At 46.7% G+C, this 17,761-nt stretch overlaps 1 protein-coding gene across 4 annotated transcripts in view; it reads left to right on the forward strand.

The window, feature by feature from the left end:
* STON1 (stonin 1) overlaps positions 1 to 17,355 on the forward strand; it is a 115,503-nt gene extending 98,148 nt beyond the window's left edge. For 3 of the 4 annotated variants that reach the window (XM_068233061.1, XM_068233060.1, XM_068233063.1), the window contains exons 2-4: positions 106 to 2,022; positions 9,387 to 9,589; positions 17,180 to 17,334. In XM_068233061.1, coding sequence (XP_068089162.1) covers positions 141 to 2,022; positions 9,387 to 9,589; positions 17,180 to 17,254 — 2,160 coding nt within the window. In that variant the 5' untranslated portion in view covers positions 106 to 140 and the 3' untranslated portion in view covers positions 17,255 to 17,334. Of the gene's footprint in view, positions 1 to 105; positions 2,023 to 9,386; positions 9,590 to 17,179 lie in introns of all 4 variants that reach the window. The other variant, XM_068233064.1, reaches the window with a different exon arrangement.
* Positions 17,356 to 17,761: the final 406 nt, after the last annotated feature.

Below are 17,761 nucleotides of genomic sequence, written 5' to 3' on the forward strand. Positions count from 1 at the left end.
CAGAGTCTCTTTAAATGTATTACCATAATTTCTATTTAAGTAGGTTTTAGTTACACACAATAATATATGAAAGAAAAATATAACTTTTTTTCTTGTGTTCACTAGGCGATTCAACGGGTCACAACATAAAGTCAGAGAAAATGTGCTCTACTAACCAAGATAAATGGGTGACTTTTGATGACGACAACCCTTTCCAGACTCCCCAAAAATCACTGATTTATTCACACGACAATCTTTACATTCCGGAATCCAGAGGACTTAAACTGAGCCTGTCACATGACCAGACAAGCGTGTCCTCCTCCAATCCCACCACGCCTCTCACCTCTCCCATAATCGACTTCTTCATGAGCCCTGGTCCTCCAAGCAACTCCCCTCAGTGCACACCTGGCAAGGGCAGCCCGGCCACTCCATGTACTCCAAAGTCAGGGGCCTTCAACTTGTGTCCCGTTCCTGAGACGTCTTCCATTCAACCTGATCCATCACCTGAGGCATCATCCCTACTCGCGGGCGGCTGCCAGACCACCAGCATTCCATCACCTATGCCTGATATGAGTCACAAGTCAAAAAGCACTAATTATGTAGGTACTTCAGCAAGTCCACATGTACAACACTTTCAGAGTGACTGCGCCTTTTCAAGTCCATTTTGGAACAACGATGTTAGGGACTTCGGTTTTTCATCTGATATTTCCAAACGTACGGACTCTACCGTAAAAGAAAAAAATACTACAAAACAGGATCATAGCACAACAGAGAAAGAATGCTCTAATAATCAGAAAAGCCTTAACCAGTGCTCTTTCGGCTACGTGTGCGAGAAGCTTGAGCATTTGAAGATTGACCCAGCTGACAATTTGAAGCATCAGCCTGCCTGTGCTGAAAGAGACAGGCCATCATTTATTCCACAAAGTCTCTTCAGAAGTCAGAGAAAAGATGGGTGGCCTTTCATGTTGAGGATCCCGGAAAAAAAGAACATGATGTCTTCCAGGCAGTGGGGACCTATTTACCTGAAACTTCTCTCTGGTGGAACTCTGCAGATGTATTATGAAAAGGGCCTCGAAAAACCGTTCAAAGAGTTTCAGCTACATCAGTTCTGCAGGTTTTCAGAACCCAAGCTGGAAAACCTGGGGGTCTCCGAGAAAATCCACTCTGTTAAGATAGAAAATGTAACGTACGTTGAGAAGAGGAAATATCACCCGAAGCTTGAGGTGGTCCATGAAGCTGAAATAGAACAGATGTTAAAGTTGGGCACTACGGACTACGGGGACTTAGCGGATTTTATCGTAACGGTGGAGGAAGAGTTGCTGCTGCTCTCACCGGTGTCAAAGCAAAAGAGAATCTATGAAGAACCAGAAATGTCGGTGGAAATAGTGGACAATTTCTGGGGAGAAGTCACTAAAGACGGGAAGCTGAGGGACAAGGCCGTGGTGTGTCAAATATACTGTCTCTGCTTTATTAACAGTGGCATAGAGTGTTTTTTAACATTGAACGATTGTGAGTTACAAAGACTATCTGGCAATTATTTTGACAGTGATACAAACTTGATCAGTATTACAGAGTATCAGTTCCACAAGTGCGTTAAGAGACGTGAGTTTAGTAAGTCCCGGATCATTAAGTTCACCCCCGTAGATGGATGTCGATTTGAGTTGATGAGGTTTAAAGCCCCTTCCGTAGCTGAGGAACTGCCCTTTTCCCTGAAATGCTCAGCTGTGGTCCAGGGGGCCTATGTGGAGCTCCAGGCCTTCCTGAACATGTCCAGTGGTATGGTGGCCTCTCCGCAGGTAACTTACTGTGAAAACATCTCCATACATTTCCCCGTTCCTGCACCATGGGTGAAAGCACTTTGGACGGCCAGTCTACAGAGGCAGAGGTCCCTGAAGACCAAAATGAACCGGAGAGCTTGTCTGGGGTCCGTGTATGAAATCGAATCTGAACCAGTGATACAAGTCACAATCGGAACAGCAAAATACGAGTACGGATACAAGGCTGTCGTATGGAAGATTGAAAGGCTTCCCGATAAAAATTCTAGTAAGTAAATGAAAAAAGAAATGAAAACTTGTTCGTTGTTGATACACTCGCTGTCCTGGTTTACTCAGACTTTTTATACGGTAACTGCGTGTTATATAAAAGTTAAAATGAATTAATGTGCATTTAAAGAACCAGTATTGTGAAAAATGTGCACAATTTAAAATACATGTGTATTAGTTGTACATTTTGTCTCAGAACAATATGCACTATAAATGTATTTTTTCCTATGCTGCTGTCACGGTATCAGTACAGGAGAAATCTGACAGATTTTGGACAAGCCCATCTCCTCATGGGGGATTTTCAGTATTTTCTTAATTCTTTTCAAAGGCACTCCCTGAAAAGAATGTTTATAATCGTGCTGGAAAGCCAGTCTCCCGTGCACAACGTTTTAATAGTTGGTGTGTGCCACTGCCATCCAGGAAGTGGTTTTGAAAATAAAGGAATTCCTGAGAAACCCCCATGAGGAGATGGCATATTCCAAAATGTTTCAGATTTGTAGTGGTCCTTTAAAATTGTATTGAAAAAAATATATATATTTTTTAAACAGTATAAGAATCATCAGTTCCGGTTGTAAGTTGTCTGTCACCTTGCTTTCCATCCCCCCCCCCCCCCGTTTCTCCTTTTTTGCCTTTTGTCTCGTCTGTCCTTAGCCATGACACAGTTAACGTCATGTGTGGGTGGAGCCAACTACAGTTCCTGCTGCAGCCACATGTTTATGAACTGAAAGGCTCTGGACAGGTTTTCTGTTAATAGGGAGGTGTGGCTGAGGGAGGGATCACAGCCAGACACACCCATGATGGTAACAAGTCCCTGCTGGGGGCTTGGCTTTCTCGGGAGGGAGGGGCTGGAAGGAAGGGGGGGAGGGGAATCTGCCGCTGTCCACATAGCATTCTAAGTAGTCAAAAGGAAACTTTTGATTTTTGTATTGCAAAAAAAGGTTAATGCCTCTTTTTTATATTAGTATTTGTATGAAAATACAATCTGATTTAGGTTTTAACTGCATGCTAATTTTCATTTGTGTGCTCTCTATAGTGTGCACTGTATAACTGGCAGTGTGTCAGTAATGCACTGCCTCAGAGAAAAGGAAATATATTCATGCTTATGCAATAACAGTAGCTCTTACTTCAAGTGCTTGAATTGTATTTATTATTGCATTCATGTATTTATATAGCAGGTAACACTGTGAGGCTGGCACCTTCCAGCGCACCAGTAAACCCCCCGCACGCCAGGGGCTACCCCCGGTGGAGTGTTACATTTGTTTTCCTGCCAGGACTCGGCAAGCTCACACAAGCCTAGTGCCAGCTTAGCCACATGCAAGCTAAACAATACTCCTCTTCAAGTGTGGATGTCAGTGGCATTATAAAAACAACAGTATGATTTGGTGTATTCATCATCTCGGTGTCAAATCAGTCCTGTGCGCTAACCTCTCATTCGTGTAAATAAAGTACCTGATCTAATGGCATGCTAGAGTACCTGTGCCAAGTGTGCTGCAGTCCCTGAGCCAATGGCGTGCTTAGTACCTGAGCCAATGGTATGCTAGAGTACCTGAGCTATTGGCGTGCTGCAGTACCTGAGCCAATGGCATGCTTAGTACCTGAGCCAATGGTGTGCTTAGTACCTGAGCTATTGGCGTGCTGCAGTACCTGAGCCAATGGCATGCTTAGTACCTGAGCCAATGGCGTGCTTAGTACCTGAGCTATTGGCGTGCTGCAGTACCTGAGCCAATGGCATGCTTGAGTACCTGATTCAATGGTATGGCAGAGTACCTGAGCCAATGGTATGCTAGAGAACATAAGCCAATTGTATGCTAGAAGATCTGAACCAATGGCGTGCTAGATTGCCTGAGCCAATGGTGTGCTTGAACACTTGAGCCAATGGTATGCTAGGGTGCCTGAGCCAATGGTGTGCTACAGTTCCTGAGCCAATGGTATGCTAGAGCAGTGTTTCTCAACATTTTATTGGTATGTACCCCTTTTAAAACCCTGTACTCACCAAATACTAATTTGGTGGTGTTTAACCTTCCTGGCGGTAAGCCCGAGCTGAGCTCGGGCTATGCCGCGCAGGAGGATTTCTCAGGCCCTGCTGGGCCGATTTGCATACATTTTTTTTGGTACACGCAGCTAGCACTTTGCTAGCTGCGTGTACTGCCCGATCGCCGCCTCTCTGCGCCGATTCGCCGCTACCCGCCGCGCCGCCCCCCCCCCAGACCCCATGCGCTGCCTGGCCAATCAGTGGCAGGCAGCGCTGAGGGGTGGATCGGGACTCCCTTTGACGTCACGACGTCGGTGACGTCATCCCGCCATGGCGACGGGGGAAGACCTAATGGAAATCCGATCGCCGCCTCTCTGCGCCGATTCGCCGCTACCCGCTGCACCGCCCCCCCAGACCCCATGCGCTGCCTGGCCAATCAGTGCCAGGCAGCGCTGAGGGGTGGATCGGGACTCCCTTTGACGTCACGACGTCGGTGACATCATCCCGCCGTGGCGACGGGGGAAGACTTAATGGAAATCCTGTTCAGAACGGGATTTCCGGACGGGCTTGATCGCCGGAGGCGATCGGAGAGGGTGGGGGGATGCCGCTGCACGGCGGCTGTCATGTAGCTAGCGCTAGGCTAGCTACATGATTTAAAAAAATAAAAAATAGTGCTACGGTGCCCCCTGGCGGTTTTAAATGACCGCCAGGAGGGTTGAATAAGATTTAACTTTTTTAAAACGCTAAATTTATTCTTCTTGGTTAAGAATATGAAGCCCGAGTACCCCCTGGAACCATCAGAAGTACCCCCTGGGTACGCGTACCACACGTTAAGAACCTGAGCCAATGGTATGCTTGAACATTTGAGGCAATGGTATGCTAGAGTATCTGAGCCAATGGTATGCTTGAACATTTGAGCCAATGGCATGCTGGAGTTCCTGAGCCCATGGCATGTTAGAGTACCATAGCAAATGATATGCTAGAGTACCTGAGCCAATGTTATGCTGCAGTATCTAAACCAATGGCATGGCTAATCTGCACCCTGCTGCCAATATTAACAATGCCAGAGTCCCCATGTTGCAAGAACCTTATTCACCAAGCTTGCAGCTGCAGTCGGCCTTGCTAGCGCTGGCCCAGGTTCCTGCTGGGTGATTTTTAGGGTGATTTAGGACGTTTTACGACTTTCATTTTCCAGTGTTGGAGCTGTCATGGACTTCACACCCACAGTGACTTGCTAACCAGAGCCAGATCCTTGTTTGGGGGAAGAATGATGAGATCTTGCTTTGGGGAGGTAAAGCGCAGCTGTGATCGTTAGTTCTCCTTACCTCACACAATGCCATCTTATTAATTTTACATTGAATATGCTAAAAACATGGAGCAGTGCAGTCATTTGTACAGAAGCAATATTTACAAAAAAGAAAAATGTCATACTGAGATACTGATAGTTTCCTATAAAGTGGGGAAAAACATAATAAACTGTACAATTTGGAGAGTAATGTTTTGTTTTATCAGCGGGGGAACATCAAGAATGCTGTATGCAGCTTGCCGGCACCGGGTGTATCATTTCGGCGGTGGTGCTCTGTATACACGAACAGGGACGGATCTAGACCAAGTTGCCCCAAGTTGCGCCTGGGGCAAGGTCAGGTTTTGGCGCCTAAACTGCCATTCCCCATCCACATTTTGCCGCCTTTTTAAGAATTTAACAAACTGCGCCTGGGGCAAGAGACCCGCTTGCTCCCCCCTAGATCCGTCCCTGTACACGAAAGCCAGCTGTGAGTCACAGTACATCTATTGGCTGCTGGGGTTCACCTATGCCATACTTGCCATACATGCATATAAAAGAAAATAATGGTTTGCCATATGTACCACCTAAAGAAAGCCTTATTGGTGATGGAAAAAAACAACGCATGGATCATTTTGGAGCGATAAGTAGTGATGAAGTTATTGGCAAATGAATGGGAGGAGCGCTGAAATGTTAAAATTGCTGTGGTCCATAAGGCGAAAACCCCTTAGTGGTGAAGTGGTTAAACCATAGACCTCATGTAACGGTTTACCCCCCAAATAGGTATTTACAAGCTTTTTAATACACTTACACATGTATCTTGCTCGCTAGCCTTGTTCTTGTCCTGATCAGATATTCCGGGAAGTAGCAGGTGGATGAAGAGATCATTATAATTAAAAATGCATTTTATGTCACATGTGATGGTATTTTCTAATGCCATTCAGCTCTCCAGTGTCCCCTTCGCCATTGCTGAGTGTGCCAGGCCCTGTGTCATCGCAAAGCTGGCAGCAATTATGCCGGAGATTACGACATGCAGAATATGTCTTGTTTGTTATTGGGGGACGCAGAATCTCCAGTAAAGAAACACTCATCTCATAAAAGTTTCACCAACACAACTCAAATCCTACTGAATGTATGAGCTTTATTCCCCCTCAGCGCCCCCTGGAGGACGATATTCTCGGTTGGTAATCAGGGTGAAATGTTTGCAGCTTGGCGCATACACAGATAATCTGCCGTGCATTGAGCGTGTGCGGCCTGGAACAGCTGTACAGAAACTCCTAAAGGGTTTCCTGTCTGTTGCTGGTGGTGTCGGAACCTGACGTGAGAAGTATATGGAGGCTGATATATTTATTTCCTTTTAAACAATACCAGTTGCCTGGCATCCCTGCTGATCATTCTGGCATCAGTAATGTCTGAATCGCACAACTGAAACAAGCATGGAGATTTTTGTATGAAACATTTGATCTGATCAGTATTAGAGGCAGGGGGTCAGCAGGGCTGCCAGGCAACTGGTGTTGTGTAAACGTAAATAAATATGGCAGCCTCCATATACCTCTCGCTTCAGGTTCCCTTTAAATATTCTCCTTCATATTTTAGTCAGGGAAAATGTTTAAAAATCTTGAAATGTTATTTTTTTTTTAAATATAGTTTTTTAAAGGACACCTGAACTGAGAAGGCTATGGAGGTTGATATATGTATTTCCTTTTAAAAAATACTAATTGCCTGGCTGTCCTGCTGATCCTCTGCCTCTAATACTCATAGGCTCAGTGCACACCAGAAACCTCTGGCAGATCCCCAAAACGCTAGAGGTTTTTGAAGCAGATTTCGGAGCGATTTTAGCATGTTTAGAGAGGTTTTCTGCACATGCCTAGCGGTTTTTGGAGCGTTTTTGTGTAGCAGATTACACATATTGTTACAGTAAAGCTGTTACTGAACAGCTTCTGTAACAAAAACGCCTGGAAAACCGCTCTGATCTAGCGTTTTTCAGAGCGGTTTCCCACTTTCCTATACTATAACATTGAGGCAGAAATGCCTCAGAAATCTACAAAATGCTGCAGCCCCCGAGTTTGCGTTTGTGGAATAAAACGAACCGCTCTAGTGTGCAACAGCCCATTGAAATACATTACCCAAGCGGTTTTCAAACAGCTAGCGTTTTTAAAAAACGCTCCAAAACCGTTCCGGTGTGCACCAGCCCTTAGCCCCTAAACAAGCATGCAGACTGGATTAGCTGCATGCTTTTTTCTGGTGTGTGAATCAGACACTAGTGCAGCCAAAGAGATCAGCAGGGCTGCCAGGCAACTGGTATTGCTTAACAGACAATAAATATGGCAGCCGCCATATCCCTCTCACTCTAGGGGTACTATAGAATTAAGAACAAATAAAAAAGAACATGATTGTGCACCATTTCCACCAAAGCCTTATTAACCCTATGCTCCACCTTCAGGAGGTGAACAGTGACCCCCTTAAGGACACTAAGGACCCCCCTTTATCAAATTCACCTACCCCTGCACCCCTGAGTCAGCTGCCAGGCCCCACCCCACCTTCCCCAGTCACATGATATCATTAGGTGCCCATTATATGTCCCCTCAAGAGCATTGTTATGGTCCCCATTATTCCCTCCTCTATCCCCCCACAAATGCAGCTTGTACACACAGAGGAGTCTTTCCCAATCTAGGCAGAAAATTAGGCAGCACCGCCCTCTGCCCTCCCGACGACTTCTCCCCGCCTCTCGTCCTCATTCCCTGCAGGCGTGTACGGAATATGCCTGCACATCACAGGGGTATCGATGCCACTGCGGGGGGAACCGTGGACACTGGAGGGCCTGAAGGAAGGAGGAGGAGGAAGCTGGCTGGACAGGTAACGTATGCAACTGATATCCGGCTGCACATTAACCCCGGCCGCAGGTAGTGCAATTCAGCCCCACAGCCATGAGTCACCACAGCTGGAGGGGAGTGGGCGGACCTTGCGGGGCTTCTACAAGCTCTGGAGTCCCCTTTCCTCTATGGAAATGCCAGCCCTGGGCACAGCTGCCTCCACCTGGGAGATGTTGGAGCCCAGACCCGAAGCCAATAGAGGGATCATGTAAGAATGGGGGAAAGGGTGAATTGGGGATCCTCCTTAGTGCTCAATTAGGAGGTAGGAAGGAGGAGGTAGAATCAGGGCCGGATTTACCATAAGGCACTGTAGGCTCGGTCTTTCAGGCACCTGATAATGAAAGGTAGCTCACTCCCTCCTTCCCTATGCAGAGTCCTGAGCAGAGTGTGAATGAGAGGTTACTCACCCTGCTCTCTGCATTCCACTGACCAGATCTCCCTCTAGTGGGGGTCACCTCTAGCTACTAATACTGATGGTATGTCTGGCTACCTAATAAGGACACCTGTAGCTACCTATGACGGGCAAAGGAAGTAAGGGAGGAGTGACAGCTGGGACAGCCAGCACACTTGTAGGTTCATGGAGGGCGGAGTCTGGGGTGCCAGGACATCTGTGCCTATAGGCTCCTGTGATTTAAATCCTGGCCTGCATGCATGGAGGGCGGAGTCTGGGGTGCCAGGACATCTGTGCCTATAGGCTCCTGTGATGTAAATCTGGGCCTGCATGCATGGAGGGCGGAGTCTGGGGTGCCAGAACATCTGTGCCTATAGGCTCCTGTGATGTAAATCCTGGCCTGCATGCATGGAGGGCGGAGTCTAGGGTGCCAGGACATCTGTGCCTATAGGCTCCTGTGATGTAAATCCTGGCCTGCATGCATGGAGGGCGGAGTCTAGGGTGCCAGGATATCTGTGCCTATAGGCTCCTGTGATGTAAATCCTGGCCTGCATGCATGGAGGGCGGAGTCTCAGGTGCCAGAACATCTGTGCCTATAGGTTCCTGTGAGGTAAATCCAGGCCTGCATGCATGGAGGGTGGAGTCTAGGGTGCCAGGACATCTGTGCCTATAGGCTCCTGTGATGTAAATCCAGGCCTGCATGCATGGAGGGCGGAGTCTGGGGTGCCAGAACATCTGTGCCTATAGGCTCCTGTGAGGTAAATCCGGGCCTGGGTAGAATAAGTTGAGTGGAAATGTCCATAAATAGGCTTTAAACTTGATTTTGTTGAATCTCTTCTCTTCCCAGGCCCTGATCAGCCGCACAGCCTATCCTGCAGGCTGGAGCTGGGATCGGACCAGGAGATACCTCGTGACTGGAATCCCATCGCCACGGTGCACTTTGTCATGCCAGCCGCCGGCGTCTCGGGGGCGGAAGTGAAATCGATGGGCATCGAGAGTGATATCCAACCCCATAAACACATCTCGCAGAGAGCCTGCTACAACCTACAGGTATTATTGATGCGCACATTTATCTGCAATGCTTTACATGACAAATGGCGCATTCTGCACGTCGGGAGGCCTGCCGCAACCTTACGCATTCTGATGAGACTCCGACGGTTGCAATTTTACGACCTGTGGGAAATTTGGATCAGTTGGGCGTTCAGCGACAGCCGTAACCGTACAGGCGCGTTCTGCGGGAGACCGGGCTATGCAATGAGATGTAATGCGAAATATCTACTTTATAGAGCACATAAATATATGTATTTCATCATCCCCTCTGCATGCCTGTGTCAGCTGTTTCCCCTCTTCAAAAATAAGTACAAAACATAACAGTTCAGCAAACGTGCGCAAGGCTCGCTCGGCTGTCAGCTGTAAAGTGCCGGCAATCTTAATGTACGCGGGAACGCCGGCACCGCCGCTCTCCAGTAAACACAAACATGAAATCATTGTTTGGGATCAATAGAGACAGTCAGTTTCAGAAGCCCGCTGCCATTTTATCAAAGCGTTTTCACGTCGTTAGGCCTGTTTAATGGGGAGGTGGGCGGCAGCTACAAGATTACTGCTTCTGCCAAGGATAAAAAGAAAAAACGTAAAGCAATGTGGAAGGAAGAATTAAAAATATGATGCAATATTTGTAACAGTTTGCTGGTGATGTTAAAGGACACCCGAAGTGAAAATATGAAAAATGAAATAGTAGACAATTGTATCTATCTTCCTAAAAATAACTTTTTAAGATATTACAAATTTTTTTTTTTTTTACATTTAGGCTGCTTTCACAGTGAGACGTTACAGGCGCACGTTAGTGCAGCCTGTAACGCAGCCCCACCGCATAGTAATGAAAAATCAATGGGCTGTTCACAGTGCCCACGTTGCGTTACATTGTAACGCAGCACTTCCGTTGAGAGTGCTGCATGCTGTGCGTTATGCGCTTTAGACTGCTTGCACATGCTCAGTAGTGTTGGGGAGGAGGGGAGAGCGGCCGGGCACATGGCTTATTAATATTCACTGCACGGTGTGACGTGCAGTGTTTACTTCCTGGAGCGGCCGCTCTGTGCGGCGATTGGCCGGGCGGGACCACGTGATGCCGCATGCGTCCAAGAGTACACATCACGGCATCACCGACGCCAGAGTGAGCTGCACAACGCGGCTCACTCCGACGTCCACATCAAAGAGCACCAGGCGTTGCGTTAGGTGCACGTTATGTGCCTTATAACATCCCCTAAACGCAACGTCCTGGTGTGTAAGTAGCCTAAAATCTACTTTTTAAGTTTTTACTGCTTTATTGTTTTTGCTCAATGGCACATTCATTGAAGAATGCCAGAGCTAAAATCTATGAACTATTGACCCTTTTTATCTTTTTCCTGCTCTCATAAACAATTTTCTGCTAGGAAAGTGTTGTAATTCCTTATCAGTGAGGTTCACACTGTAATCTGACCCAGTCCTGACTCAGACAGGAACTGCCACTTACACACCTGATGTTTAACAATAATAACAACACACATTCATGTAGAAATATGCACAATGTTAACATTTTATGTCTAATTTCCAAAAAATAAATCTCAAATTCTCACAGTAGTGAGTCAGCTATGGAAGGGATTGCCTGCCTTTGCTTGTGTAGTACTACTACTACTGTAATTCTTATTGGATTAAAAAATAAAAAGCAAATAGACAACTCCCCACCTTGGTCAAAAATTAAATGGGGCCCATAATCCACTACAGCCCCCCCTCTGGAAAGGGCTTTGGGCAGCCCCTGTGATTCTGACCTACCCCCCATCCCCGATAGTACTTACTGTGCCCCTGGCCACAAGAGCTGGCTAGTAGACCCCCCCAGGTTTCCCCTTCCCCAAGTGAATAGTGGTCCTCGAGGCCCCTGCCATGTACTCATGTACACTGTGGCGGCTCACGGAGAAGTGGTGGCCAGTGAGGATGAAGATGGAGGCACACAGATTGAGGGAGGACACACCCCTCTATGTTTACCACGGTTATCCAGCCATAATGACTGAATACATTATTGTCTTGTTAGGATTTTATTAGTAAGAATAAAGCAATACCACTTTCTGCTCATACATCTTCCAGTTGTTGAGAGAGGTTCTTCTGGATGAAACGTCACATAAAGTCCTCCTGATCCATAGTTCATTGCTGCTTTAAATCTCACTGTTAGTTTAAATTACAAGTCCGTTAAAAAGGGGGAAAAAAGGGCGCGGGGTTTTAAACGATAAACATGGATAACGTTTAAAAATATAATGTACTATATTTCGTTTAAATATTCGTTTTTATAAAGTTATAAATCATTAAATAATGTGCATGAAATCGGCAATTGTGAAAACGTTAATCTTCCGTTTAAAAAGTGAAATGTATAATCACGTTTAAAAAAAAAAAAAAAATTGTAAGTAACCCTCCCTGTACCTACCCCTAGACCACCGTATTGGTGCCTAAACCTAAGACTCCCCTGGTGGTGCCTAAACCTAAGACTCCCCTGGTGGTGCCTAAACCTAAGACTCCCCTGGTGGTGCCTAAACCTAAGACTCCCCTGGTGGTGCCTAAACCTAAGACTCCCCTGGTGGTGCCTAAACCTAAGACCCCTCTGTTGGTGCCTAAACCTAAGACTCCCCTGGTGGTGCCTAAACCTAAGACCCCCCTGGTGGTGCCTAAACCTAAGACCCCCCTGGTGGTGCCTAAACCTAAGACTCCCCTGGTGGTGCCTAAACCTAAGACTCCCCTGGTGGTGCCTAAACCTAAGACTCCCCTGGTGGTGCCTAAACCTAAGACTCCCCTGATGGTGCCTAAACCTAAGACCCCCCTGGTGGTGCCTAAACCTAAGACCCCCCTGGTGGTGCCTAAACCTAAGACTCCCCTGATGGTGCCTAAACCTAAGACCCCCCTGGTGGTGCCTAAACCTAAGACTCCCCTGGTGGTGCCTAAACCTAAGACTCCCCTGATGGTGCCTAAACCTAAGACCCCCCTGATGGTGCCTAAACCTAAGACTCCCCTGATGGTGCCTAAACCTAAGACCCCCCTGGTGGTGCCTAAACCTAAGACCCCCTGGTGGTGCGTAAACCTAAGACCCTCCTTAGTGATCACTGTATTGTGTGTAGAATAATGTTTTAGAAACAGTAAGGGATAAAATATATTACAATTTATGTTACGTACTGATCGCTTTATTTTGTGAATAATAATGTTTTACAAACAGTAAGGGATAACATTTAAAATAATGTTTTATTGAAATAGGAAACGTAAATCATCACAAGCAGTTATAAAACATTAAAAATCTTCGGGCGCCCTTGGAAAACGTTATTATTCTCGGGCGCCCTTTTTTCCCGTTCGGCGCCCAGTAAACGATATTTATTATGGGAGTGAATGGCGGCGCCCGATTTGTCCACTAGCCTCCTGCGCCCTTTTTTACTGTTTCCTAAATTACAAGTCCGTTATCCCAAAACCATTCAGATGTCACTTTAGGAGATGTTTCCAGGGGAAGCAGGAGATTTGGGCGCATGAGACAAGTGGACAAAAAGGGCGCCCCATTCACTCCCATTATAAATATCATTTAATGGGCGCCGAACAGGGAAAAAAAGGCGCCGGAAATTATTAACGTTTTACAAACGGCGCCCGGAGATTTTTAAGGTTTTATAACTATGTTTGTGATGATTTAACTTTACAAAATGAGCCCGTGACGAATAACGTTTATAAAGATACTAAATCACTATTTCTAAAACATTTCTAAAACATGAATTATCCACCCCAAAAAATTATTTACATTTTTTTTATTTAATTTTTTTATTTATTAATGTTTGTAAAACATTATTATCCATAGGGGGTCTTAGGTTTAGGCACCACCAGGGGGGTCTTAGGTTTAGGCACCACCAGGGGGGTCTTAGGTTTAGGCAACACCAGGGGGGTCTAGGGGTTAGGGATAGGTACAGGGAGGGTTTTTAACAAACGTAATTATAAGTTTCAGTTTAGAAACAGGGAAGATTAACGTTTTAAGAATTGCCGATTTCATACACACTATTTAATGATTTATAAATTCTTAAAACACTATTTGTAAACAAAATTCTACACAATATTTTTTATAAATGGTAAAACTGCTTATCGTTTACACCACGCGCCCTTTTTTCCTGACGCCCTTTTTTGATGTACGCGTTTCCACTGTGTCTATATAGATGGTGCACAGACAAAACGCCTGTCAGTGGGGCGCACGCAAAACACTCTCCACTTAATGAAATGCTCTCCATAAAAACCGAGTCATCATTTTTGGAAGATGATATCATTCGGTAAAACTGCTGGTGTCTGAGTATTCGGCCCAAGCTGCTTAACGATGACCTAAAAATACGATTAAACGTTAAGGCTTCGCCCCTCTGCCTGGTGTCAGAAACTGTCCGGGCGGCTGAGGCCGTGGAATTCTGATAGCCGTAATAAAACTGATCTCTGTTTTGCTGCCGTAGCGTCTGGAAAATGATTTTGTATCAGTGTAAAATCTATGTGCTGAGCTGGTGTCCTGAATATCCGTCAAGACGAGTTCTTCTATCGGGAGAGAGGTAAGTAAGTGACGGTTACAACAGGAAGGACGACAGAGTTGTGTCATTTATAAATAGTGACCTGTGCTGTATGCAGTATGCTCAAATGAAAGAGGAGTCACTTTTCAGGGCCGTTTCACTCTGGCGCAGTGCGTTGCAACAGTTTTCCGTACTGCTACCACAGGGCAATGAAAGTCTATGGGTGCTTTCATGTTAACTGCGGTGCTCCAGAATTGCTCAATCTGACACATTTCAAAAACTACGCTAGCGCACATTTCTGCGTCGACATGCGGCGGACCGGAAGTCCTGTAAGTCTGTGTGGCAACGCAGGGATTTAAAAAATGTGGCCAGCGTTGCGACGCGCATGCGCAGATGCGTAGTTTTGCAATATGCTTCCATATTTCCAAAACAGGAAGTGACCGCAAGCAGCATACAGTCAAAAGCGGCGCCTGGAAAAAATGGCGCATGCCCTTAAAACGCTATTTAGCGTTTTAGAGTTTAAAACGTAATTTCCCACTCCCGGTGTGGTGGAGTGGGAGAGTGCATTGCCCGGCTGCCTGCGGTGGGGCGGGAGGAGGCAATAGCTGCCCGGGGAAAAGTGTAGCAGATGTGCGCAGGGAGTGGGGGCCAAGTCCCTCTCCCACCCTCTGTTCCTCACCTCGGGAGCCCCCTCCTTTTAATGATAGTCAGCGCAGCGGGAGATACAGCTGATCATCAATCACCTCCCCAGGCTCCGGTCTTCAGCAAACGTTAGAGCTGCAGGTCTACGCTGTTTCTTCTCTCTGCAATGCTGATTACACTACTTCCTGATCCAGTGTAATCAGCATTGCAGAGAGAAGAGGCAGCGTAGACGTGCAGCTCTAACGTTTGCTGAAGACCGGAGCCTGGGGAGGTGATTGATGATCAGCTGTATCTCCCGCTGCGCTGACTATCATTAAAAGGAGGGGGCTCCCGAGGTGAGGAACAGAGGGTGGGAGAGGGACTTGGCCCCCACTCCCTGCGCACATCTGCTACACTTTTCCCCGGGCAGCTATTGCCTCCTCCCGCCCCACCGCAGGCAGCCGGGCAATGCACTCTCCCACTCCACAGGCAGCCATCCAGCAACGATGCCACCTGAAAACGGTATATTACGTTTTCAGTACATTTGAATGGCGCGCCAGAAAGTAGCTGCGGAGCTATGCGCCAGATTTTCCTGCTTCGCGCAAGCAAGCGTCTCTTCCTGTTTGGCCGGATACCAGGAGGGGAATAACGCATAGGAACGCGTCATTCCCTGAAGGCCTGTTTTTGGCGGTAACGCTAACGCCAATACGCAGTGTGAAGCCAGTCTCAATGTCGCAGGACACGGCGGGAGGGTTTTTTTGATCCTGATGTATTAAAGGAAAACTGAAGCAAAAAAAAAGTTACTCACTTATGGAGAGGGAAGGCTGTGTACCATACAGAGCCTTTCTAATCCTCTCACCGGCCCTGCATTCCAGCGCAGTCACCCGCGTTGCACCAGATGGGTGAATACACCTTTGGGGATCCTCATAATAATAATTATTATAATACAATAATGGTACAACCAGTAATACAGCATATCAGAGTATTGCATTGTTTATTAACCCTTTCGCGACCGGCCGCCTAACCCCCCTTAAAGACCAGGCGTTTTTGCTAAAGGGGGGATGGCATGTTTGGGGGGTTAGGACAGCCGGATCCCTGCAGGAGCTTGCTGGGCATAGTGTCCCCGGTTTGGCCAGGTGTCCCCCTGTGTGCAGCAGCCATCACTCACCTTTCAGGCTCCAGCGATGAGCCGCAGTGGACCCCTCTGCTCTGGCCGGCATCTCCGCTCCTACTGCTGCTCAGTTCCCGGGTCGCTGTCGATGTCATCAAGCCGGCACTGACGTCAGAGAGAGCGGGGATGCCGGCCGGAGCGGAGCAGCGATTGTTGGAGAAATGGCAGGGAGGTGAGTGGATCCTCTTCTCCCCCCCCCCCCCCTCCCCACCGCCGCAGCTCTGTAAGTAATCACTATGATCCGCCGGCGATCGTGGTAATCACGTGATCAGCAGCCATACGCGATGACAGCTGACATCTCCCCTCTCCGGTGCGCACGATCGCGCCGGGAGCGGAAACGGTGGGTGGCATAAATCCTACGCCGCATCAGGCTTAGACAGCCACAAGTGCGGCGTAGGATCTAATAGCGACGGTGTGGGTTTTTCCTGCTTTTTTAGTGTGTTTGCCTTTTTCAAGCGTTTTGCGTGTGTTTAATGTGTTTGCGATTAACATATACAAAACTCATATGTATATGCATTTATGCAAATCACTAGGAAGACAACAGGAAGTGGAAATACATCAAAAAAACATTTTTGGGGGAAAAACGCCTTCAAAAAAACGCATGAAAAACGCATACCATTGCGTTCCCACTGACTTTCATTATGTGCATTTTTGATGCATCTATAAATATTATGCAACAAAACCAGTATTTTCAAAAACGCACGTATACAAAATGCGTATGCATTTTTTATATGCATTTTTTCCTGCGGCCCATAGACTTCCATTAGCGCCAAAAACGCTGCGTTTTACGCAACGCTAGCGTTTCTGCTAAGTGTGCTCCCAGCCTCAGAAAACAGAAAAAAAAACCTTTAACTGCTTTGTGAACTGAATGCAATGGCACCACAACTTTTGTTGGGGATTTCTTTGGTTAAGACACTTGAAGTGAGAGTAATACAGAGGCTGACATACTTATTTCCTTTTAAACAATTAAAAATTGCCTGGCAGTCCTGCTAATCATCTGCTTTTCATTTTTTTATCTTTTAAAAATGTATATATATATATTTTTAACTATTTTATTCATTTTTGTTTTTTGTACAGTAATTTATACATATTTTTGTAATATATACACTTTTTATTGTAATTTATACAGTCCTTGTCTGCTTCAAGTAATCCTACGTTGCAGCAAGAAGGGGTTAACATTCACATGAAGCTACGCGCATCCTTCTGAGCGCCGCGCACAATGTAACTGACATTGATATTTTGTACCCACGATTCACTGCACAAGTTCCGGAGGTAATTTACATATATAAATATTTATGTTTTCTTGTAACACAGGTGGAGATAGAAAAACAACGTATTCTGACAGACGGGGAAGATATGGACAAAGCTGGAGATTGTATAACACAGTAAAAGCGAAGAAATGACCGCCCGACGCGTTTCAGATCCTCTGTCCTACATTGTCTTACCTCCCAGAATGCTCTGCTCCCATGTGGTGCACTACATTGCCTTAACGTTACCTCCCAGAATGCTCTGCTCCCATGTGGCACACTACATTGCCTTAACGTTCCCTCCCAGAATGCTCTGCTCCCATGTGGTGCACTACATTGCCTTAACGTTACCTCCCAGAATGCTCTGCTCCCATGTGGTGCACTACATTGCCTTAACGTTACCTCCCAGAATGCTCTGCTCCCATGTGGCGCACTACATTGCCTTATCGTTACCTCCCAGAATGCTCTGCTCCCATGTGGCGCATTACATTGCCTTATCGTTACCTCCCAGAATGCTCTGCTCCCATGTAGTGCACTACATTGCCTTACCTCCCAGAATGCTCTGCTCCCATGTGGTGCACTACATTGCCTTAGTGTTACCTCCCAGAATGCTCTGCTCCCATGTAGCGCACTACATTGCCTTATCGTT

This window comes from Hyperolius riggenbachi, chromosome 4 (assembly GCF_040937935.1).
Source record: "Hyperolius riggenbachi isolate aHypRig1 chromosome 4, aHypRig1.pri, whole genome shotgun sequence".
Lineage (NCBI taxonomy): Eukaryota > Metazoa > Chordata > Amphibia > Anura > Hyperoliidae > Hyperolius > Hyperolius riggenbachi.